This window comes from Oculina patagonica, chromosome 7 (genome assembly GCF_052425735.1).
Source record: "Oculina patagonica isolate OP01 chromosome 7, crgOcupat, whole genome shotgun sequence".
Lineage (NCBI taxonomy): Eukaryota > Metazoa > Cnidaria > Anthozoa > Scleractinia > Oculinidae > Oculina > Oculina patagonica.
In genome coordinates, this window is record NC_135764.1 from 23,805,169 (window position 1) to 23,830,781 (window position 25,613).

General features: G+C 37.5%; 3 protein-coding genes across 3 annotated transcripts in view; 2 read left to right on the top strand and 1 right to left on the bottom strand.

Moving 5' to 3' along the window:
* Positions 1-25,613, top strand: part of LOC144660433 (uncharacterized) — a 115,997-nt gene that overhangs the window by 49,372 nt on the left and 41,012 nt on the right. Inside the window, exons 7-10 of the mRNA XM_078521050.1 lie at positions 574-645; positions 8,777-8,848; positions 9,956-10,027; positions 20,631-20,702. Coding sequence (XP_078377176.1) covers positions 574-645; positions 8,777-8,848; positions 9,956-10,027; positions 20,631-20,702 — 288 coding nt within the window. The remainder of the gene's footprint in view (positions 1-573; positions 646-8,776; positions 8,849-9,955; positions 10,028-20,630; positions 20,703-25,613) is intronic.
* LOC144660985 (uncharacterized) lies at positions 3,772-4,910 on the top strand. Its single transcript, XM_078521706.1, has 2 exons — positions 3,772-3,909; positions 4,305-4,910. The coding sequence occupies exons 1-2, from the start codon at positions 3,772-3,774 to the stop codon at positions 4,908-4,910; spliced, it is 744 nt and encodes a 247-aa protein (XP_078377832.1).
* On the bottom strand, positions 5,107-7,919 carry LOC144660986 (uncharacterized). Its single transcript, XM_078521708.1, has 2 exons — positions 7,741-7,919; positions 5,107-7,623 (listed from the first exon to the last, which is right to left on the bottom strand). The coding sequence occupies exons 1-2, from the start codon at positions 7,917-7,919 to the stop codon at positions 5,238-5,240; spliced, it is 2,565 nt and encodes an 854-aa protein (XP_078377834.1). The 3' UTR covers positions 5,107-5,237.

The window sequence follows — 25,613 nt, forward strand, 5'->3', positions numbered from 1 at the left end:
TAGCTTTGAAAAGGTTCTAAAATTGATGATCACCCAACGTTGCCACTCGAAAAAGTTTTGAGCACACGACCACTAGAATATGTTACCAAGTGTAACCTAGTTCACACCAACAAGTTTCCCTGCATAAAGTAGTGTTTTCCATTAAAACAGCAGTTAGTTTTTGCATGCTATTACATCAAAGAATAAACGAAGATTACGGATGCAAGTGACTTAAATATGACTGCAATGAAATTCATAGGATGGGAAGAAAGGAGTTCATTTGTTAAGGGCACATCTCGGCAAAAATAAACGACAATAAGAAACGTTTGCAAGTTCCAAAAGAGGAATACAACGACGAGAGTTAACGAATTGAAAAGCGTGAGGGAAGATTTTGTCATGATACTCATTTCGAACTGATTTACAGACGTTAAAGGCCATAAAAAAGATCGCCTTTCGCGGTACTTCGCTAAAGAAAAACAATATCTCGGAGAGACAATGGACAGCCTCGCATGGGTTTAACCCAGTTATGAGAAGCAACAGTCCATCTAAAGCGTTGCTAGCTACTACCGTTTCACTAAATATGTATTTTTATAGATATTTGTCTTCAAACGCTATTACATTTCTGACTGACAGAGTGTTTGCCAATCTCATAAAATTGCAACATCTGTAAGTAAAACGAAGAACCGTGTCTTGAAAAGTGAGGAATGTAACATGAAAAACTTGTGATATAAACCACGAGCCATTGGAAGTGTGAGGCACAAGCTTTGAAAAGGTTCTCAAATTAATGATCACCCAACGTTGCCACTCGGAAAAGTTTTGAGCACATGCCCACTATAACTTTCTTAATATGTTACCAACCTAGTTCTTACTAACAAGTTGCCCTGCATAACGTAGTGTCTTCCATCAAAACAGTAGTACGTTTTTGCATCCTATTACAACTAAGATTAAATGAAGATTGCGGATGCCAGTGACTAAAATTTTTAGCCCAATAAAATTCATAACAAAGGAAAATAAGGAGTTCATTGGAAACTTAGGAAAATTAATTTCATGGCTGCAAGTGACTAAAGTATTATCGCAATAAAATACATAAGAAAGAAAAGGAAGGAGATCATTCGTTAAAGGCGCATCTCGGCTACGACTACATGAAACGTTTGCATGTTGCAATCAAAGGGCCCTTGGAGGCGGCTCATTATTGTAATGTATAATGGTTGATTCGGGGGGAGGGGTGGACAATAGAAATATACTCATGCAGCCACCTTGTGTAAAGTCAAAATAAAGCTCAGATACTTATGTAAACAAAAAAGTAATCTTTGTTAATTAACATCAAGTCATGAATTTTAAAACTACTAAAAAATGCAACGTTGATCGAGATGCCGAGTTGTGTGCATCTTAGGGGACCCTAAACGGGTTCATTTTAACACGCGCGGACGAAGTAAAAGCCAGTAAAAGTAACAAATAACACCTTTGAAACTCAGATACAAACGTAAAACAAATGAGAAAGATAGTTTGTTTCTTGTATTTCTGTCAGGACGTATCCACTGGCAAACAATAGCAGCGAAAGATGCGCACGAACACATCGTCTTTCTATTCGCCTCAAAAAGATGAAAAACGGATGACGTGACACGAGATGACGTGACATGAGACAAAAACGTGCAGCGATCGAGGAAATCGTGGGTTTTAATATAGTGAGCCGAAACATGGCAAGCGTAACCCGCTTGACATTTAGTACAAATAGAAATATCTGACGACTGAAATGCTTTGATGTTCGATTATAGCGATTTATTGTTGAAAAATGTAAAGAGAGCCCTTTTCGTGTTCAATTGCTGGTTTGCAGCTGACGTCACAGCAGCCATGTTGGATGACAGGAACAAAGCGTTCTCCTCCGTTGGGAACTAAACTTTTTTATCATGCAAATTCCGCAAAAAACATGTTTTATTGTTTTGTCATCCAACATGGCCGCCTTGTCACGTGGTTGCAAACCAAGAATTGTAATAGAGCGATTTCACAAACTTCGATTCTTACATGCTAACAAGAATCGTTAATTGCTAATGAGGAAGAACAATAGAGATTTCCGAATTTGTTTTCAGTATACCAGCGTGCGTACTACCTATGTTTCACATGATATGCTAAACGACATCAAACAGAACTTCATTAAACTTACTTGAGTTTTTTTTTAAGCGGTGGTGAACAGTCCCTCAAGAAATGCACGTCTCGCAGAATTTTCCAGCCATACTTCAGCGGTCTCGTCGTCTCGAATTTTTCTGAGACGCATTCTCGGAGTCTCCATTTCTTTTGTCAGGCTAAAAAGGTCTCGGGCTCGCAGAAAAGATATCAGTTTCGCCGTCTCACGAAGTCGCGAACTTACCATTCCACAACTTTTTCATTGCCCGTTTTCACACCAGAAGACGGACAAATCATGCAGACGGACAAGCCGTCTGACGATTTGTTCGTCAAGTGTGAATTTAATTTAAGACGGCTTTTAGACGACTTGTCCGTCCAGACGACCAAGTCGTTCTCAAAAAATCGTCTGCCCAGACGGCCAAATCGACGGACAAATTCAAACGATTTGTATGTCCAAAATTGTGTCCGTTCCGTTTTCACACTTAGACAATTTGTCCCGTCTCAGACCATTTGTCCGTCTAGACGATTTGTCCGTCTCTAGTGTGAAAACGGCAATTGAATCTGTAGATAAGCGAGCCACCCGTGCACAACTGTGGTGCGTGGGCTCTTTTTTGCTTATCCTCATTAGCATTTAACGATTCTTATTAGCATGTAAGAATCGAGGTTTCTGAAATCGCTCTAATGTAAACATTCTAGCTATATTTAGTACCTTATTGTTGACTTTGTAAATTTCTCACCAATACAAGCACTTAGAAGAGCAACCAAAGACAGGAGCTTTTCGTGTTGATTTGCTCCCACGGAAGAAGAATTACCGCTCGAGGGCTAATGAAATTGAATTAAAAAAACTTCGCCTAACTAGCCTCCAAGGTGTCAACATTTCGGCTTCTCAGTGATCCACGTTGCACTTTTAAGAAGTTTCGAGATTGTCATTTTATGTTAATATTATTTATTTATAACACTAAACAAAAATTTTATTTTTTTTCAAATGTGTATCTGCATGAGCTTCAGGGAATTTATTTTTGATTTTTACTAACAGGGGGAATATAGCATGTAAAATTACTTCCCGCTGCCTGGAGGGACGGGATTGCATGTGTCAGCACAAGTTAAAATGAAGCTTTGATTGCGTGTATCAGCGCATGTTAAAATGAACCTCCACGGTGTCTTGATCCACGTTGCACTTTTTAAGAAGTTCCGAAATTGTGATTTGATGAAAATTTATTTATTACACTGAACTATGGTTTCATTTCTTTATACATGTGTATCTGAGCTTCAATTAGAACTTATTTTTGACTTTTACTAACAGCGGAGGAAAATAATAGAAAAAAGTCGACGTTTCGGCATCATCTTGATGCCATATCAAGACTGAGATAAAATTAAATATGCAATGTCAATTAAAGAGCTAAAGAGTTTCTTAATTTGCATAAAGCAAAAAAAAATTCTTGGGTGAAAAATTTTGCACGAACAGACTCTGTGCACAGACTCTGTGCTGTTGATAATGGCATCAAGATGATGCCGAAACGTCGACTTTTTTCCATGCCAAAAAATTCCCCCCTCGCGCGAGACATTCTCGTCCCCAGAGGCCGCGATCCTTTTGGTCAGAAAAATTTGCTCTTGCTCATGCGCAATTTGAAGGCGCGGGCACTGGGCACTAAGATTGACGTGCGAGAAAAAATGGCTACCGGAAAGCGTGCTCGTCCGGCAGAAGGATTTTATCGCGAAATGAATGAAAAGCAGAGGGAAGGAAAAGCAGAGAAGATACGTCCAAAAAACCCGAAAAAGTTTGATCAAGAGAAGATGTATCCAATAGAGGTAAGTTAATTGCTTTTTGACCGCATTTTTAATCTTTTCGGTGTAGACATTTGATCGCATTTTAAAGCTGGAATATTAATTAAGCTGTAGCTTATTCTCATAGATTCCAAGGAATATAAAAAATAACCACCTTCTGAGAGAATAGAGAGAATTTATATTTTGGTTGTTAATTAATGGAAAGTAAAAGGAAATGCTAGTTTCGGTAGTGTCACTGATGCAATATTTTGTATAAAATAATTGCAAAAAATTTGCCTGGGAGAGTTCCAGAAACTCCTTGCTTGCTTAATAAACATCTCTGTTGAAATCTGAATGCAAATCAGACTAACTTATAGCAAGAATGGAAAGCTGGAAAAGAAACCAGGTTTTATGATGATATTTTTATATTTATTTTGCAGATTATTGACCGAGACAAAGACTTAAACAGAGTGAAAATACATTTTGTGGGATATTCGAGTGATTTTGATGAATGGAGAGATGGAAATGACTTAATTAAGAGAGAGAATTCTAACCTTGGTTGCCTACAACCACGATTTATACCAAGTGAGGATTCTTTGCCTGACAGGGCTTCTGCACTATTAAGCCACCTCAGCAAGGAAATAAAATTTGCTTTATTTTCAACAAAACGTGAAACACCAGATATACGGATTGAAGAACGAATTGATATGGATATCTACCATAAATATTTACAGCACATTGGAGCGGTCAAAAATTTCAGAGGGCGGGATGTCCACTGTGTTGAAAATAATTTTGATCTGTGTGACCTTCTTGGAAACAGATGGTATGAAAGAATTCAGAATTTCAATGGGGACTTCTGCTATGTTATTCCTGGGACAGTGAGATTTTGGTTGCATGAGAAAAAGGCCATCAAGGATTTCTTTTATGTAGGAGATAACCTGATCGAAAACCATATTGAAAATGACTTGCAAATTATATTTACATTTGTTCGTGGTGATGGTGTTAAAGCAGAATACAACAGTAAGCAATGGAAAACCAAAAGCTAAGTAAACCTGTTACTTAAAACACATTTTTACATTTTAATCCATGTTTGTAAAGCTTTAATAAATAAATAAATTACAATATTTTGTCAAGCTTAAACTGTACAATTTTATAACAATGTCAAACATTTTGATAAAAATACAGTCATGTGTTTTGTTACATGGCAAAATTTTGCAAAATTTGTTTAAATGTTTTATTTCTGTTCCCAGCCCCCAGAAGTTTAGGGGGATAATTGAGGGGAAAATAAATAACCATAAATCAAAGCCATGACTCATAGAACTTGTTTTCTTTTCCAGCTGTCAGTTCTTGCTCTAAGTTAGGCTGACTTGCATTTAACTTCCTTCCTCTAGACTTGTTGTGTTGTCACTTTGACATCTCTTAACCCATTTTTCATTACACTTAAACATATGAAAAGGAGAGCAACAAGGCTTAAATGAGCAGGAATTGCATTTTGCCAGACAGGTTTTAATATTATGACCTTGTAAATTGCAATTTCTGCAAGTAATGCTCCTTGTATCTCTCTGGCACCCAAGATCTTCTAGGTATTCCATCCTGTTACTTTTGTTTACAATTTGTTTCAAGGCGTCAAGTCCTCGTTGATTGGTAGATCTGAAAAAGTTTTTGGTGGTCTTGTCATTTAGCTTTTCCAATCCTTGCTGAGTAAAGGGGGAAATGTTTCCATACAACTGTATGAATTCTGGCACATGCCATACAAGTGCATGTATGTAGGGTGTAACATGCTTTGTGTGATATAGTTTTAAAAACTGTTCCAGAAATGATTTTGATGCATCCTGAATCTGCTCTTTGCTCAGTTGAGGATTATGGGAGCTCAGCATGTCAACAATTGTAAGAAATTGTTTCCACAGCTGTGAAATTTGGCCAGATTTCGGATGATTGGGCAACACTTGACTGATATTAATGTTCCTAAATAATTTCTGTTTCTCTGGTCCTGTCAGATCCCGCCATTTCAGTTTCTTTGAGTCTTTACAGAAAAACCAATTGAATGGGATTTTTAATGTATCATTTAGGTAGGTTTCCCAGCCAGCCATGTGCTTGTACTTTGATCTTTCAAACCCATCATTAAATTTTTTCTTCTTGTCAACTGCATCTTGTCTCTGTAGCTCAAGAATTAGGAGGTTAATTAGAGTGTCTGAAATTCGAAGAAAAAGGTGAAGTGAATCTATGACAACATGATCAAGGGGAATTGATGGAAAGAGTGGACTGTGTTTAACATTGTAACGCTCCTCAGATCTTGACCTTATATTTAATTGCTGCTGAATTTCTTCAATAGAACGTGCACCTTTTGATTTATCATGGATAGACCATTCATTTCTTTCATCATATTTGTCATACAGTGGACATTTACACCAAATACAGGGGTGAATAGCAGTTGCAGCACCAAGACCACAAATGCATGCCAGAAATTTCCAATCACCTCCTAAGAACCACTCGATTGCAAAACACTCTGTTCCAACTGACACATGTTTAAGAGATTCCACATCTTTTCTGATGTCTGCCAGAGCAATGGCAAGTTTATCATAGTTCTCAGTCACTTTAATTATAGCAACCAGGTGATTACCATCAGCTGCCATAGCCTTTGCACCTTCATCAAGAATAGTAAATGTAACATTGATAACATGTAGCCTTTTTCCAATATTGGTACCATCTCCTGTCAGTTTGACTTGAATTTTACGGTTTTGTTTGAAGGCAGAGTTAGTTGGAGTGTTTTTAATAAGGGATTGCAACCTTATTTCTAGTCTTTCTTTAATACTCTGTTGAACTCCACATGTATCACCAGGGGTGTTTGATAAGTTCCATTTGCTATTTAAAGCTTTAATCCTCTCCTGGACTTTCCATGATCGAGGTAGATCCTTGCATATCATAGAAAGTTCATGGTACGCTTCGTTGGAGACATTAAACCTTTCTTTGGAGTAGAGAAGCAAATTGATTTCATCGATGTCCTCGTCAGTCAGTACTTCAGTTTGAGATGAGGGGTGAATGTTTTCCTCGTCAACCAAAGTAATAGTCTCATATTCATTGGTGTTCTCATTAAACACTTCAACTTTAGTAGCCACAAAGTTATGAAGTCCAAGAAATGACAGTGATGTCTCACAGTCTGTGACCATTTGTTTCCGAATTCTGGATTGATGCCTTCTGCTGTAACTTGAAAATGCCTTCTTTTTTGCAGAGCCTCTTGTTTTCTGTTTCTTCTGTTGTTTCATTAATTTCTGAACTAGGCTTTTGAATTTCTTTCGGAATTTACCAGTAATTTCCTTATTTTGACTCACAGCCTCCTTTAACTTCTCCTCAATTTTGGATTTCTTTGCCCTTTCCTCTTCAAGATCATTTTCTAACTTCCTTTTCAGTCCTGTCAGTTTAGTGTTTTCATTTTGCAGCCTCGCACAATCAAGCTCGTTGTAATAAATCTTGAAACTCCAGGTCGAATACTTCCCATTACTCCACTTGGCAAAAAGCTTCCTCATTCCATTGCCACCTTGGGTTTTGGCTTTCGTGAGGCTTTGGTTTAGACGCCAGATCTTCGATTTAAACTCCTGCACGAGTCGAGAGGTAACGATAACATTGGGGACGTGGCACTTCTGACAAACGTTCTCCACCAGAATCTTCAAAACGGAGTTCATTTTACCATGATTACACTCCTCTTCATCGTTGCTCGCGACCTCTTGTTCCGACGATTTATACAGTTCATAAAGGAGTTTACTGTCCAGGCAAAGACAGAGAAAACAAACAGACTCAGAAAACATTTACAGTAAAAGTTTGTTTCAGGATTCAAGAAACTAGAGATATATTGCTGGTATATTTTGACGGTAAACTTACTTGTTGATATGTGCTTCAAATGAAGAATGATACTGATCGTGGAAATTATTGCCACCATTACTATTTCCGCTATTTTTCTTCTCTTCTCCGTCGTTTGGCACAGCTTCAACCGCACAACACAAAGCAAATGTAAATAGAAGCACAAGTAGGGGGACAGTGTTGCGCAAGAACACAAACATCATGCGTAAACCATTTTTAAACGCCGATTTACGAAATTTTTTTCCCTCGAAAAACCACGAATTTGGTGCCAAAATTTTCAGTAGATACCAGGCTTTCTCGATTCACCCGTACTTGAAAGAAATACCACTGGACTGGACTGGACTGGACTGGACTGGACTGGCCGCGCGGACTACGAGTCACGGCTTCCGATGGATCATGACATTTTTCTAAGGGCGATTTACGGTTTTTTGTCATCCGTTTTAAAACATTTTTTCATATTCCTGGATAGAGTGACAGCTAAATTACTGAAATCTGTACGTACATTTGCGGAAAATAACTTTTAACCCTGCGAAATGTTTATTTTTTCCCAAAATTACGGGCATTTTTTGCCCATATTTTGAGCCAATCTGGGGGCCTGGGAACGAAAATAAAGCATTCGAGCAAATGTCGCACGATTTTTTGCCATGTTATATTCGCATGTATATACTTTACAAAATCTCTAGCAGAGAAAAGGCATGTAAAATTACTTCCGTTCTACAACTTCCGCCTATACCACTTCCGTCTACACATTTTTTTCACACATTTTTTGTCTACACATGACACCTTCCGTCCATATCCGCTTCACTCTAATATCTCCTTCTTTGCGCTTGCGCACAAGAATGAGTCAAAATGGAATACAACGATGATAATTTGCGAATTGAAAAGCGTGAGGGGAGATTTGTTATGAAATTCATTCCGAACTTATTTACTAACGTTGAAGGCCATGAAGAAGATCGCCTTTTGCGGTGTTTCGCTAAAGAAAAGACAACATCTCGAAAAGACAATGTACAGCCTTGCATCGGTTCTAAACCAGTTACTAAAATATGTATTTTTACAGAAGTTTGTCATCAAACGCTATTACATTTCTGACTGACGGAGTGTTTGCCAATCTCATAAATTTGAGTTTCCTGTAAGTGAAACGAAAAACCGTGTCTTAAATGTCTTAAATGAGGAAAGTAACTATACAAAAGAGCATACTTCTTATGGCTTCACAGAGACAAAAAACCCAAGGAAAATGCTGTACTGGCAGAAAAGCTTTTAATATAAACCACGAACAAGCTTTTAAAAGGTTTGGCACATTAATAATCAACCTTACTTTGTCACATGACAAAAAGAACTTTCTTGATATGTTACCAAGTGTAACCTAGTTCTTACTAAAAAGTTGCCCTGCATAAAGCATTGTCTTCGATTAAAACAGCAGTAAGTTTTGCATCCTAGTATAACTAAATGAAATGAAATATTAAATAGAAAAGAAAAAAAAAGTTCATTGGAAACCGCGAAAAAATAAATTTAAGGCTGGAAAGAAAGGATTTTATTCGTTAAAGGTGGAACTCGGCAAAAAAGACTGCATGAAAAGTTTGCAAATTCCAAGAAGTGAAAACGATGAGAGTTTGCGAATTGAAAAAAAAAGTGTTACGGAAGACTTTGCTTTGAAAATCATTCCAAACTTACTTACTAACGTAAAAGGCCATGAAGAAGATCGCCTTTCGCGAAGATTTTGTCATAAAACTGATTCCGAATTTATTTACTGACGTGTGACGATAGTTGTTTCGCTATCGGTTCGGGAAATGGAAACTGGAATTTTACGGCGGATAATATCACAACTTGGGGAAATTAACTCTTGAGCACTCGCTTGCTGTGGGGACGGAAACTTGTCACAATTTTCTGTATAGAATTTAGAATTAACCTTTGATACAAAATTTTGCTCAACTTATTAGTAATCATCAACTTATTATACAGTTCTCTACCGAATCGCATAACAATACTTTGCATTCAATTTATTGTTTTCATTTCACAAGTATAATAAAATATTCGCGTCCGATCTGTATGGCCGTTTACAATGGCTTCCCAATCGGCTCGCCATCTTAAACGCCCATACAGATCTCCCGCTCATATTTTATCTACTATTTAAAGCAAGTAAATTCGTCTAACTCTTACTCCATATAGTTTATTGAGTCAACCTTGCTTTAATAAAGACAGCACTTATTTGAGGTTTTTTGCTTACAAATATATGAAGGGATCTTTCTCACAACAAACTACAATATTTATCAAATGAAGTGTTGTTACGTATACGGAGCCTCATCTTTCTGTAAGTTTCTCATCCACAATGATTATATCGTAAATTGTCTTGATCGCTTTAGGAATGGTTAATAAAAATTTCCAGAAAGGCGTATTTATGTAATAGTTATCACTGTGAACATTTAAAAAATTGCTAAGTGACAGACGGGAGGAGGATAAAAGGAATAATTGGATAATGCTGGTGGTGCATGTAACTTACGTTTTTGTTTATTTATTTATTTTTTGATTTTTATTTATATTATTTATTTATCTATTAATTTCTTTTTCTTAATCATGGACATGAAAAGAGTACTGGAAAGTATTTTATATCTTTATTTAGGGGTAAATGTTGTTTGCTGTTAACGCTGCTGTAAAGTGTTTAATGATATGTAGTTTTTTTTTGTGTTGCATGAAATAAGTGTTGTTATCTTAAAAAAACGGTTGCTTTAGCCTATTTGTTCTAATCTCTAATTTATTTGACAAACGAGCTGCCCGTCCTAATAATGATATTAGGCAGCTCTCTTATTGAAATTTGTACCCTAAATTGCTTTCATTCCTACCTTGGAGGAGAGCAGTGCCAAGTGATTGGGTCCTTCTTAACTACAGAACTAGAGCAGTTGCTAAGGGATTACTTTAGACGGCATTTGGTGTCAAGCAATTGTGGGGTGTTTTGTAACGGTAAATGACGAATTTTACTTGAGCGAACACCTGCTTTAAAAAAAAAAAACAATGTCATTGCGCGTGCGTAACTAGTGCCAATCCCAAGCCGCGCGTTAGAATTTTAAATCCCTAAAACATTTTAAGGAGTGAAGCTAGAGTTGTGATTTTTTCACGAATCAGAGATAACATAGGCTCCTTTATGATCATACGCAAGAACACTTAAAATAGACTAAAGTGTGTAAATACGAATGTATATTATTTCAAAACTTTTGTGAACGTGTCCATAAGAGGACCAGGCAGGAGATGATACAGTTCAAATCACCGAAATGTTGTCCCATTTCAGACCACGTGATGCTACCACGTGGAAATGAGTGAATAATTTCCACATGGACAAAAGAAAAACTCTCTGGACAATTCCACATTATCTGAAATGGGCAATTTGCATACGTAGCCAAAAAGGTCAAATTATAACGCACAAAAACAAAGCAATTTTTTGCAACATTATGACTACGAAGATGACAAAAATTATTAGCTCATGTTTCAACCAGCGCAGCTACTCTCTTCAGGGTCAACGTAAGGGAAACCGTTTTTATTCCTTTGTTGTTTAGTCTTCTGCATACAAACCTTTTCTAAATATTTGCTGCGCCATTTAGCCTGCGTTGATAAAGGTCTTTCGTACGTGAGTGCTTTGTTCAGTTCAGCATATTCGCTCCATGAAGTAAAGCACTTGCGCAAGAAAGACCACCTGCTACGGAGATAATCATCCAAAATATAGCTCAGTACCTTATTGGTACATTATTTCGAGGGTCTTTAATGTTGCGTTTTAGCTGCGTTTTCGCGATTGTAAAAAAAAGGCGCAAAAATAACGACCCTCGAATAAAAATTCGCGCGCAATTTAAAAAGACGAAAAACTTTACATATTTGCCTATTGAAATCACATTATGCTCGCATTTTTTTCGAGCATTTTAGTGAGGCAAAAGCATTGAGCATTATTCGAGCATTTTAGTGGCTTTTTTCCCGGAAAATTAATTTTTTTCTTAGAAAATAACAAATAAATATTTTTTTTTTATAGAAAATGAAGACTACAACTCAAAATTCACAAAAACTTTAAATGCTAGCCTAATACAGCTGAGTGGAGACTGAGGACAAATAAGCAGTTTTACGTTTCAAGAACTTGTGCGCGTTGTTGTTGTTACTTGCAACACTTGCACGTTTTTGCAAGTATTAACAAGTAACATCTTGTTAAAAACTTTGAAATTAATTAAAAAATACCGTTTGTACAATAAGCATTATCCGAGAATTTTAGTGACTTTTTCGGGAGAGGCCAAGCATTTTAGTGAGAAAAATGGAGCATTAAGGTGGAGCATTTTAGTGGGGAAACAAAAGCATAATGTACAAAAGCCTATCTATTGCTGGTTTTCACTGTCACGCCAGTAAAACTACTGTCACGCGCTACTAAAAAAATAAATCCAAAGCTATTGAGTACAAAAATTTAAAAATACTACAAGTTATAGAAAATTACCAGATAGTCAAGGTGTCTAAGTCTCAGGTCTGGACGGTATTTCGTACTTAAGTTATCCGTCAAAATGTTCCACACAAAATTAGAGAGCACAGTATGAAAACGCCATGTTGTAGTCCATGTGAAGGGACTCCAACATGGTCGCCGGAAATCGATGAAAACACTTGGCATTTACTTCTGCTTTAAATAGCGGTTAGTTCACCTTCATAAACACGTAAACATTCACATAAACACTTCTCGTAAAACTTCAACTGCAGTGAAACCCCGATATAACGATATACCAAGGGAGCAGTAAAATAATATCGATTTAGTATAATTTCAGAGGTGATTATAAGAATTGAAGCATTCTGATTGGTCGAGAAGCTCGGCTTATGAGGCTATAATTACCCCGCGCGAGGTGATTATAGCTTTGAAGGCTTGGTTACTTAGCCACGCCACCTTTGACATCCAGGGAAGTAAACATGGCCGCTTTTGCTGAATGAAAATTTCTTTGATTTGAAAGAAACCAGTCCGAGTCCTGGATACTTTAAACATTGGGAATTTTTCAAATTAACTACCAAGATGGTTCTCAAGGCATTAGAAATGATCGTAAACACGGCGGTTTTGGCGAGCGATGAGAAACTCAGTCGGATCGATTGAGCAAACATTATTTAGTTCTCTTCTCACCGGAGCTACTCATTTTTAGAGGATTCGCACATTCGCTTAGAAGTCATCCACAATCATACAAAGGTAACGGACATCTATCTTTCTTATTGTGTTTGTTTTGTTCCGTTTTATTGCTTTAACTAAATAAATTCTGATTGCAATCGATGATTTAAACTGGTTTACTCCGTACGCAAGCGAACACTTGTGTTTGCTGTGTTCTTGTTTGCTATTGTTATTTTTAAGAGGGTGCTAATGGGGGTACCCAATTGTCAGTTAACTACTAATTTTTAGGCCAATTGTCAGTTAACTACAATTTTTTTGGCCAATTGTCAGTTAACTACTAATTTTAGTTATCCATTAACTTTCATTTTCTTACAGCGAAAACAATTGCGCCATAACCCGAATTTTCTTCACTTTACCAAGTCAGTGATAAAAAATAAATTGACAGGCATGCATGACTCTCACGCACGTGCATTAGCCATTTTCATGGTTTCGATCTCACAAGTATATCTCTGAGAGAACTACACCTTTTGTATAATATTAGGAAAGGTTTTTCGACTATTTTTTCTTGAGCAATGGTTATTGTATTTAATGTCAATTTTTCACGAGTATTTGCTTCAAGTTTGGTCTGTGTTTGGTACTGCTGGTTGGTATTGCGTTACAAAAGGCAAGATTTTTTCGTTTGTTTTAAGTTTTGGTTGGAGGGCCTGCTTCGATCCTGTTTTCAAAATTAACTACCGCTAGCGGTTCTTTGAACTCGGCTTTCTGGGTAACGTCTCTCGATAAGACAAGATTATTGAAAGTGCTTGATTTTTTCCTCAAATTGTGTTTTAAAGGAATTTGTTGTAAGCAGTCTTAAGGCCCCACCTTTGATAAAACATTTCTGAACTCCTGGTGGTTGACACGAGGAGCAATAATTATACTGAAATGTTTTAATGGACTTGTAATGGGTGCGTATGTCAAGCACAAGTTTATATACGTTTGATGGCACCGCTATTTTAGTGCCCATGACAGTTCCGTGTGTTTCCAGGTAACAACTTTAAGAGTCAAATGCACCAAGTGCAAACTTTTCCGTTTGTCGTTTGTTTCCATGAATTAAAATCGATCAAATGTTTACAAGCTATGTCCATTGAATTGTGCTTTGCCATGGATGTCAAACGGTACGCGACCTCTGTGTCATTCGATTGCCAATCCTTTGTCACCATCTCGATAAAAACTCAGAATATCTTTGACCACGCCCCACTCGACGCCATCACGGAGATCAACATGTGCCTGGTACGACCCTGGTATCGACCTGGTACCTTTTGCGTATAATATTAGTTAATATGTCACCTGGTAACGCAGCAGGACAGGTCAATGTCACGAAAAAGCTTTGCTATTAAGAAAAACTTAGTTGTTTTTATTAACAACAACAATCGCATTCAGTAAAATTAATGGAATGTCACTTAACAGTTAACGTTCCATTTATCAGTTAACTGCTAATTTTTTGGCCAAATATCAGTTAACTACTATTTTTTGGCCAATTGTCAGTTAACTGTTAACCCCATTAGCACCCTCTTTTAAAGTTCTTGATGATCACCTCTAAAAACCACTAAAACAATTATTTGCCACAGGCTCAGTAATTATTGTTGAATAATCCCCTCGACTTCGTCTCGGGGATTATTCAACAATAATCACTTCGCCTTCGGCGAATAATTGTTAAATATCGAGGAATCGTTATATCGAAACTCTCGATATAACGATATGGCCATAAAATAACCGAAAATATCGTTATATCGGCGTAAACCTAACATTTACGTTTTCGTGATAAAGAGACTTAGTAGAAACTCAGCTGTGTTCTATTGGAAATCCGCGAATCTGATTGGTTCTCCCACTTTCTATTCGCCGATAGAAAACAGTCGCGTGCGCGCGAAGCTCTTTAAGGTGGCCCGCGGGTATTTATAAGGCTGACAGTTCCCTTTTTTGCGCGCGTATTAAGACGGAAAAACGTGAAGTGATTGCTTAGATTTTTAAGAATCTGAAAGAAAAATCCTTAAATTATATAAAATGATTAGTTTTATAGCGATGAAACGCGATTTGTTTTAGTTATGAGCAACTTTCGGAAGCCTTCGTTTTTAATAAAATGCGATTATTTTTAAAATGCCACGGTGAATTTTTTTGTAATTACCCCAAAACGCTGCCAAACTGTTGAAGTTTACTCATAACAACTTACAGGAAAATCCACTCCGTAGATTTCCTGAACGAGCGACATCTTTATTTTGCCTTTAAAAACTGTTGTGTTATGCGTCTGACTTGACCGTCGCATAAATGTGATACATATAATAACCCAGTACCAGCCAGTTTTGAGGCTGATGTCACCTTTGTTTTCGAAGAAAGGTGTTACTTTCAAATTCCGCATGATCTTCTGTCACTTGGAAATAACACAGCCTGAAATAGTTACTATTAAAATGACAATTACCGTTCCTGAACATGTATTCCCTGGCGGCAGAAGATCGTGCAGAATTTGGAAGTAACACCTCTCTTCGAACAACAACAGAGTAATTTCATTCGAAATGCGAGGTTTACAAAGCGATTAGAACTTGGAAAGCAAATGTACCTGACTTTCCGACCGAAATTCTTCAAACCGTATGAACGAAATACGCTGAAACTCGGCGCAAACCTTTGCAATATCCTGTTCTAGCTGCAGCTTTAAAAAAATGCAAAACAAATCACCAAATTTTTCGCAATTTGAAATAACGTCATTTGTTTGATATTTTCAAAACTTCGACTGAAAACCATCCATGTTTATTGACTGCTAACATTTGATGTATATACACGAACTTTTTAACTTTAACACACAAGATTGAGGTGATATCGGCCTCAAAACCGACTGGTACTGGGTTATTATAAGTATCACATTTAACAGTTTGGCAGCGTTTTGGGGGTAATTACAAAAAAAATCACCGTGGCATTTTAAAGATAATCGCATTTTATTAAAAACGAAGGCTTCCGAAAATCACTCATAGCTTAAACAAATCGCGTTTGATCGCAATAAAACTTATCATTTTATATAATTTAAGCATTTTTCTTTCAGATTCTCAAAAATCTAAGAAATCGCTTCACGTTTTCCTGTTTAAAAGCGCGCTTAAAAAAGGGAACTGTCAGCCTCATAAATACCCGCGGGCCACCTTAAGCGGTAAATTTTCTTGATTTTTGTCTTCCCCCCTCCCCCCTATGTAACGTTTTGGTCTCCCCCCCCCCCTCCCTATGTAACTTCCGGAATATTTAAGCAACCACAATGAAACTTATGGGATGTATTGTATGTCCAAAGATCTTTCTTTTAGTATACGTCACGTGGTATGATGACGTCACATCACGTGACAACTACATCATGAGGTCAAAACAGCCATCATCTTGGATCCGCCATCTTGGATTTCAAAATTTTTCCGAAATGCCAGAAAACCACCGAAAATTACTACAAGGTACTCAAAATCAATAAAAATGTGCTTTAAAACCATAAAAATGTAAAAATAATTCCATTAAAAATAATTTTTATTAATAAAAACACGCACAATTAAAAATATGGGAAAACATGTTCATCAAAATGCCGTTGCCATGGTGATGTCAAGTTCCTGACACATCATCCAACCCTACCAAATTATTGCCAGATAATTTTTGAGAAAACTCATAAAGTTTAGCAGAGTTTAGTTGAATCTTAAAAAAGTTATAAGAGTTCAAAGTCAGCGCGGGCCTCAAAAGCCCCCCCCCCCCCCCCCCGCCCGGTCTGAATAGGGTTAAAGACGGATTCTATCGAGCTAAAAACCTGCAATCAGATATATATTAAGAACGTCAGGTATCTCGAGTTTCTGGATTTTAGAATTTTGTTGTCGTCATGTCAAAACCAATAATATTTCCAATTTTTCTGGTGGGGGCAAGGCACCCTAGGGGGGCTCGCGCCTTTGGCGCTCGAAAAGTACCCTGCTGCCTACTTTCCAAGTTAGGACGTCTACTTGAAAACTTATTGACAGCCCTGATTTGCAATTGTGAAAGCTTTAACGTTTCTTTATTATATATAGGTAGGGTGAAAGGCTAAGGAGAGGGAAAGGGAGGGAAAAGACTCAATTGCCAAATACCTTTTAAGAGCTTCTAAGTTTCACAATTTTGTGAATGGCATACCTGATACCCACTTAGCGGGTTGCGCCTCCCACGATTACAGATCTTGCCGTGTCTATAAAAAAGGTCTGGCTACAACCCTGTTTCTGTTTAACCAATCCTTGACACTGGTTCGATTAAAGAGATAAAGACAACTTGAAATAAATGCAATTTCTTCCTTTCTGAGGCTTTATAGATATTTGATTCAGTTGATATTACTGTTCTAATATTTTTTTATTTGCATGCAAGATTATATGATAGCATCAAAAATTGGTACATTTATGGTTAGGCATGCCTAAACCTTATGATAATCATGAGGAATAGTAGGAACACTTTTTTACCAAATGAAAAAAAAAAATAATGCCTACATGAATTCATATATTGGACAAGTAATGTCCATTTCCACTTTCAACTGTCCATTAAGTCCCATTCAGCCCATTCACTTACTAGTGGCTGTTATTACAGCGCGACGCGCCTTACCGTGGCCACCCACCAAACTTTTTTGACAAGTTAGCCAATCAGAGAGCGCGAATTTGTTTGAGCTGTCCCGCCTCCTTGTTAAAAGCGCGGGTTCTAATTTTAGTCCTCGACACGAAGCGATAGAAAGAAATCTAAAGAAGGTTAAACGCATACGGCGAAGGACGAAATGAGTGAGCTTTTCAACTGGATCTCATGGATTCAAAACTCCGACTAAGCTCCCTCAAATATCTAAAACCAGGGGGACATTGATGCGTTCTTTCCTTAACCAGACAAACTGATCCTGGCCGAGAAACGTATTTTGGAAAGCGAGATCAATAAGAATGTCGTTGGCATGGAAGGCAGGAGGGCACCGTTGAAGTCGATAGACCTTTCTTAGAAGTTTACCTCGAACAGTTGTATTAGCACGCCCGCAAATGCCAGTGTCAAAAAGTTTTGCATCGATGTTGCAGCAGCGTTAGCTTGAGCGGACAGAATACGTGTAAAGCATTGGATAGAAAAACAACCGAGATGAAAGAAAACTCACTAGTTTTGCAAGTGCAGATTACGTCGAATACCAGTGCTTCTGGATAGTTACAGAAACTCAAAGCTCAGCAAGAAGAATTTACTACTTAGCCGCCGTTCGATAATTGCGAAAAATTTCGGAGAATTTTAATAATTGCGGATGATTTCGATATTAAATTGCGGATTCCACTATGGTCTATTTATTTAGCCAGTGCTCAGAGATCTGCTGAATGACTTCGAAGTTCAGCTGCTTTTACAACCTCCTTACTCTTCGTATTTAAACACATGCGAATATTGCTTTCACCACCAAATAAAGGAATTCCTTCGAAAATGTCAAATGCTGGCCAACGACGAAACAAAGATCGCATTCGTCGAGCGAGTTTCAACAATTTCACAGCAAAATTCTTTTAGCTATTTTCAGAACGGTGGATATGTTTGAAATATTGCTTTAAAATTGATTTAGGTCTGTACCATACCAAAAATATAAGCTGAAATAAAATACTACCTCGTTTACAAATACGATTCCGCAGGTTTCGTGACAACAGCCTTGAACATTGCAAGGGGTGGGACAGCTCAAACAAATGCGCGCTCTCTGATTGGCTAATTAACTTGTCAAAAAGTGTTTGTTGGGTGGCCACGGTAAGTCGCGTCGCGCTGTAATTATTTAAACTGGCAAAAATATTTCTTAGAAACATATTTTCCTGTATGTAAACTCATTTCACTTTTAAAAGAAACAGGCTCCCTCCCAGGGCATCAGTAGGTGAAATTGTCAAATATTTGACCAAAAGACACAGCTTTGTACTTATATAACCTAACCAGACAATTAAAAGAAAAAAAAACAAGAATAAATAGAAGACAGTCACATGCAACAGGGCAATACAAAGCAAAATATATAAAAACCATTGATTAAGCTCGTCTTAAATACAAATTATTACCTGAGCTTTTCTCTATAAATCTTTCGTCCTGAGTATTTTAATCACATTCCTGCAGTTCACAAACACTTGTGGATGACCAAACACATACCGAGCTACATCCTGAAGTGTATGGCTATGACCACATGCCTTCATGCCCTCATCCATTCCTCGTATACACTTTTGCAACACACAAATATTTCATACTGCCGCAAGTTGAGATCTTGGTCCCGCATTAACGCGTTTAGCAACGAGATGACGATTACTAAGATTCTTCCTTTACTGGTTCGAAAATGAAGACTTGGCATGTGAATGATTTTAACAACAAAGACTTTCGGCAAAACCACCAGCCGATCTCTCCTGTCTGAAATAAAAGCTTGTGAAGCCTTATACTCTTCCTTTGGTAATTTCCGTTTCGGGTAACCGAGATTTTCCGTTAAAGACTTGATTCCTCCGTGAAACACTGACTCTCCTGAAGACGCCATTTTTTCGCTCAAGCCTTCTGAAATACGCTGGTCATTTAGGCTCAGACGGTAGCTTACGCTTGCGCAGTAGAAACCGGAAGGGCAGAATTCAGTTATTTTCAAATTGTTGCTCCCAGACCTTCGCGTTTCCCGACCGCTGGTCCAGGGGGACGCGGGCTCTGGGAACGAGAATGAAATTTGTAAGTTTAGTGTTTTTGACAGCTGATTGAAAGCTCATGTTTGGCGCCTTTATAAGCGCGCGAGTAAGACCTATCGTTCAGAGTTGAGAGAGTTGTAAAAGTTGTTGCCCAGAGAAGTTTGTACCACTGAGATCTAATAAAAGAAAGTTGGCAAAGCTTTGAGTGTTGAAGTTGTTGGACGCTTAATCCCCGTCAATTCCCGCTTCAACAAGTGGATCAAAGTGCAGCAAAAAAGTACAAAATCTTCAGAAGAAAGCATCTTAGCGTCGATAAGTTGCATGTATGTGGCATTACTTTCTTGTTTCTTAACTTTAATGTGCTAAATGTTACATTGAGTGAGCTTGTGAAGAAAATCTTTCACTGCTGTATTTACATTTTCTATTACGACAATGCCGAATTATATGGCTCTGAAAATGCTCAGAAAAATGCCCTAGGTGCCTTTTCTTTGCCAATATTTTTTTTTTGTTATCGATAGATCTATGCTTGATTAGCTACTTCGAACCATTTTTTTTTTTGCCAAAATAAGCAAATAAATGGCTTCTGTGTATCGGTGAGTTTTGATTATAGACAAGAAATCATTAAGTCGCGTGTGTTAAAGTCCTCGGCATGAATAAAATGTTGAAGTATCCAAACATTTTGTGCAAAAGCTGAGTAAAATATTTTAGCTAATGTTTCACCACAGTTGATAGCTCACCATTATCAACATTTGTGCCAAGTTTGAGCCAAACTGGTGATTTAAGCTGTATCACCATTTACCTTGTTCTGTCTGATTCTCTCATGGACACACTCATAAAATAATGCGAAAACCATGTGAAGCATATGGGCATGTTTTATCTAATGACATTGAATTTGATTTTCAGATCACAATTCCCTTTACGTTTTAGGGGTCTTATATTTTGGTCATGTGACTGGTCAAAAATGGACCTGACTTGAAACACTTGAAGTACTCTTCAATGGAAAATAAATGTAAAAAATCCCTATCCGTTGGAGGTCGGGTTTCCAAATATGATAGTTAACAACCTTCCTTAGCAACAAATTGGTGGTTAAGAAGGACCCCTTTAAACGTGTTGAAATAAGACATGCAACTGAAAAAAAAATCCAAATATTGCTAATTGATTACCAGGGATCTGCAAAATAACAATTTAACCTTTATATCAAACAAGACCTTTGCAGAGACCACCAAACTTCGAGATCTGTATGTATTAAAAAATGTTTCCTTTTTGATATTTTCTGTGCATTACTCAAGTACCTAAAGTACGAAAGCGCGGCCAAATAAGACAGTCCATGATAGTCTTCTGCAATGGTTAGAAAATGCAACCAATTAAGATTGTTTTAAGGTCGCGCGGGACCCTTGCTCATTAATAAATTCATAAGCCAAATTTCCTGACGGGGTGCTTTCTTGAAAAGCTTCAATTCGCTAAATTTTGAACATCGATTCCTCTTAAATTTATCAAGGATATTAGGGGATGATGGAATTACATCATGATTGTCCTTTTACTGAGAGATGACCGTTTACTGTAATGTTACAGGCTCTTAAAAGTTTAACAACAGATAATGCGATTTTGTGTCCAAGTTTTCAGTTAGAACAGCACACCGAATTAAATGATTATATAACCTAGTGATAAAGCATAACCTCTTTTGTGTTCTGACAAGAACGAAATTTTCGATTTCAAAAACTGCTTACAGTTTATGGCTTTAAAGAGAGTATAAATGTGAAATCTGAACTTTGAAACGTGTTACCTTCATTCTGAGAAGGAAATTTCAAAATCCGCTATTGTCAGAACACAAAAGAATACACCAAGTTTATGTTCCTCGAAAATCAACTCCTGAAAGTCTATACCGGCGGAGAAAACTTGGACACAAAATTGCAGGTTTTGTGGCTTCCGAAGACCTTCCGAGTCAATGTTTACAACAGCATGTGCTATCAGTTTAAAGCTGTGAATATGATTATGATAATTCGCTTTGTTCCAGCGCACGGAACACAATGCTAAGAACAATAGCGCGTAATTACTTGTACAAAGAACTGTAAGAAAAAAATTCTCATGAATATTTCGTTTGTTTTCGGCTTTAGTCGTCGCTGTTCGTGCATACTCTTTAAATAAATACATACATAATGACTGCAAGGGTCCTGCGCGACCTTAACATTCGTTCGTGCTATTATCTTTAAGCGAGAGGGGGACTTAGTGCTGTAAAACGCGCACTTGCTATTGTGTAACCAACCAAGAGTGCTCAGTAGCTGTCGAATGGTAGCTTGACGAAGTTCTTTGTTTAGTTCGCATGTCGTGATCGTGAACAAAATATAATAGTCCAGGAGCCAGAGCCCCAAAATTGGGTTGTCGGTATCATCCGGGGGGAATAAGGTTCATTGTTTGTTTAAGGAAGCCCTTAGAGTTGGAAAATGCCTGATAGCAAGCAATCGGTGGTAGTTTCTGCGACCTACAAAGGTTTTCGTGCCCCCCTCCCCCACCCCACCTAACGCCTGTAAAGTCTTATTAAAAATGGTCGACCAAAATAAATTGTTAAAATTATACCATGCAAAAAGGTTGATCGAATACTGCATGACGCTCAGGTTATTGAGTGTTTCAATAATTAAATATACATAAGTTCTTCAAGACAGGTCACGTGACAAATCACGTGACCCGCTCTCGATTCTGATATTCGTTTGTTTTTGGAATAATCCCAAACCTATGGATAAGGGTAAAATACTCTGAATAAAATTTCATAGACAAACTTTTCCTTTGTTTTGCTATTGATTTAATTTATGATATCCAATTTGGAAAAAGAAATGATATTCTTGCATTGGCTGATGCACTGGACTCGTGTGCATATCCCCACCACTTATGCCATAAGTGGAATGCCAAACCAAACGGTTGCAGCTGAGTTTGTTGCGGGAGCAAAATGCTTTTAATGAAACTGTAAATGAAAAGGCTTCTATGTTACTTTAACTTGCAAAGTATCATTGTATTTTTTCCAAAAAAAGGAAAACAAATGAACTGTACTCATTGACTTTGAAGTAATTTTTTCATGACAGTTTGTGGCTATTGTCTAGAGGTAGACAGTAGATTTACAAATTTCTATGGATAATGGCCTTTTCTTAGCACCTATTCGTTGTGGTAATTCTAATTTGTCCACATTTGCAAGTTTAGAGTGTCTTTTGCTCCAACAAACCAAACCACCTGGCAGGACTGAAACTACTTAAAAAACGAAGTTAGGCTAAATCTTAGCCTGACTACCTGTTTGCTGCTTTTTTTTAAAAAAATCGTAGCTGTTGAATGATAAAATCACTTCTCTTCAAAGTTATTTGCCGGAAATAGAAAAGATAATCAGTACAAGATGATCCAAAGTAACAAAACTAGAAACCTATCTCGTCACAGTCAGGAACTGCGATCTTACGAGCTCTCCATCTAGTTTGGTGGTAAATTTCAATAAGATTCCTAAAACAAATCAACCACATTTTCCATGGTGTACACTCTTATAAATCATAGAAATGACGCCATAATATGTCCAAACCTTTTCAGTCAAATCACTTGCCAACGGCTCATTACTCCATCTGAGGTTTGAAGATGTTGTGGGTTATTTCTATGTCGTACAAGAGTGTAAAACATATGCATGGAGATGCGGTCGATGACTAATTGGCGCGGGTCAACTAAAACAAAAAAAGTTCGACGAGCTTCTTTAAAGTCACATCACGACAGAGGTCATAACAGCGTCAAAAAGGGTCTTGGACAAGCAATTCTGTTGTAGTAGGTCTCTTATAAGGCTGAGTTATTGTAATAGGCTCATGACACAAAGATAGAATCTCCAGACGAGGAAAAAGCTCTCGCGTCCTCTGGGACTATTGCCTTATGCTTTGTCTACCCTTTTTGATTTCTTTCGCAAGCTTTGGCGGCTTTGGCAACTTCGCCACGGAAAAAACATGTGCAACTGGCAGCTCTAAATCAGTATTTGACGGAGTTTGCTCGGTTCCGAAAGTGACTGTTGGAAAAACTCTCTTTAATGTTGCTAATGCAGTTCTGCATGCTGAGGGAAGGTGAACAGTCCAAGATAATATGTAATTTGACAAATATCAAGAATTGTCCGCGCGGCGAGTCACAGTTATCTTTGCAAGAAGAGAAGAACGGCATCAGCTGCACAGCATCTGAAGTATTCGGAGTTTCCTAACAAAAAACAACAATGAAGCAAGTCTCGTCTGTTTCATTGCCGTACGTGAATGGAAGCAGTCAGAAGCTAGACGACAAAGAGCCAGTGAAGAAAGAAGTGTTTATGATACAATGTAAGTAAGTAAGTAACTAAGTAAGTAAGTAAGTAAGTAAGTACTTTATTTAGACACATGTCACCAATGAGCCAGGGGCTCGTTTAAAAGTGAACGTGTATTCTAAAAATTACAATGTAAAAAAAATTTAAATATGATTATCTATTCAATAAAAATACAAAAATTAGACTATAAAATTTAAAATTTAAAACTAGACTATAAAAATTTAAAAACTACGTAGACAATAAGATGTAAGCAAGATGAAGCATGCATTTCACACAGGCTAATTAGAGCATGGCTTTTTTATAATCTGAAGACGCCGAAAGGCCTTCGTTAAATGTGGAATCAGAAACCACAGAAATTTTATGGCATCAACAGGGTTGTTAACGCTTTTAGTTGTGACGCCTGCAAGGCTGTTGTTGGAATGCGCGTATGCTTATAAACTGGACCTACGTTTGCCTAAAATGGAAAGGCATAAATTTTTAAACTAGCAAATAAGTGAAAAAGAAAGCCATAAAACCTTTAGGTAGGGCGTGAAAACTCTTATTAAAAAGGTTAACTGCTTTGACCGCCAAATTTATGCTGCAAAAAGCACTACAGCCGTCAGTGAACTCAAATATCAGCTATTCTTGGTTTTCACGTGACGTCATCAAAATTCTAAAATCCGGACTCGCGAGACCACTGACTTTTTATCCTTCACTGGCTGTTAGACGTCCTTAATATATATCTTATTGAAGGTTTTCAGGTCGATAGCATCCGCCGTCCTTAAGATAAATTATAACATTTTGAATTTCGGAGTTTTGCGCCACACGACAACAAGATGGCCGCCTGAAGGCTGTCACGTATGTTTAAAAAAATGCCTCATCCCGTTATTTTAAACAATCTGAACAGTTGAGGTTTTACGAGAAGTGTTTATGTTATGTTTACGTGTTCATGAAGGTGAACTGACCGCTTTTTATAGCAGAAGTGAATGCTATATGTTTTTATTGATTTCCGGCGACCATCTTGGGGCCCCTTCACACAGACTCCAACATTTCGTCTCCATACTGTGCTCTCTAAATTTGTGTGGAACATCTTAACGGATATCTCGAGTACGGAATACCGCACAGACCTGAGACTTGGACACGAAGAATATCTAGTAATTTTCCACAACCTGTAATATTCTTGATTTTTTTGACTCAATAGCTTTGGACTATCTTTTTGCAGCGCGTGATAGTATGGTTACTTGCGTGACAGTGAAAACCAGCAATTCTGTACTAAAACGGGAGAGGTTGCAGTATGGAGGCCCCTTAAACCTGTGCTCGTGCAACCCAAATAGAAACTGATCTGTTCTAGATGCCTTTGCTTAGCTAATTGAATTAGGTGCAAAGACGTGGTAGACTGTCCAACTGTGAAGATCGACTAGTTTTTCTGGACCAATATTGTAAAAGCGGCAAGTTTTAATGTAAAAGGTGTAATTAAAGGTCTTTCAACTTTCCTAAATTATCAGGAATATGTCTATTGTGACGGATAATTTACAAATTTAAGATAAACGGATACAAAAGTTTAATGTTATCCCAAGAAAAAATTACACCAAACAGTCAAAAGTCTGCCTCAGTATATTCGTAAAAAAATCCTAACCTTTTATGATCACGTGACAGATCATGTGACTTTTAAAAGAAGCAAATACTTAAATTGAGTCTCTAGAATACGATATAAGATATTATAAAGCTTTTTGAACTTTTTTTGTTATTTTTACCGGGTTCTTTTTCAACAGTTCACCCATAGCCTCGTTTCCATGCTAAGAGAAAACTTTTAAAAGCTCCCAAGTACACAAGCTACCACTGATCAATTGCTATCAGGCATTTTCTGACT

Excerpts from the sequence above, each read along its gene's own strand:
- LOC144660986 (XM_078521708.1), bottom strand. The coding sequence starts at position 7,919 with ATGTTTGTGTTCTTGCGCAACACTGTCCCCCTACTTGTGCTTCTATTT. Across the intron at positions 7,624-7,740 it reads TTTGAAGCACATATCAACAA|TAAACTCCTTTATGAACTGT; the intron begins GTAAGTTTACCG and ends TTGCCTGGACAG.
- LOC144660985 (XM_078521706.1), top strand. The coding sequence starts at position 3,772 with ATGGCTACCGGAAAGCGTGCTCGTCCGGCAGAAGGATTTTATCGCGAA. Across the intron at positions 3,910-4,304 it reads AGAAGATGTATCCAATAGAG|ATTATTGACCGAGACAAAGA; the intron begins GTAAGTTAATTG and ends TTTATTTTGCAG.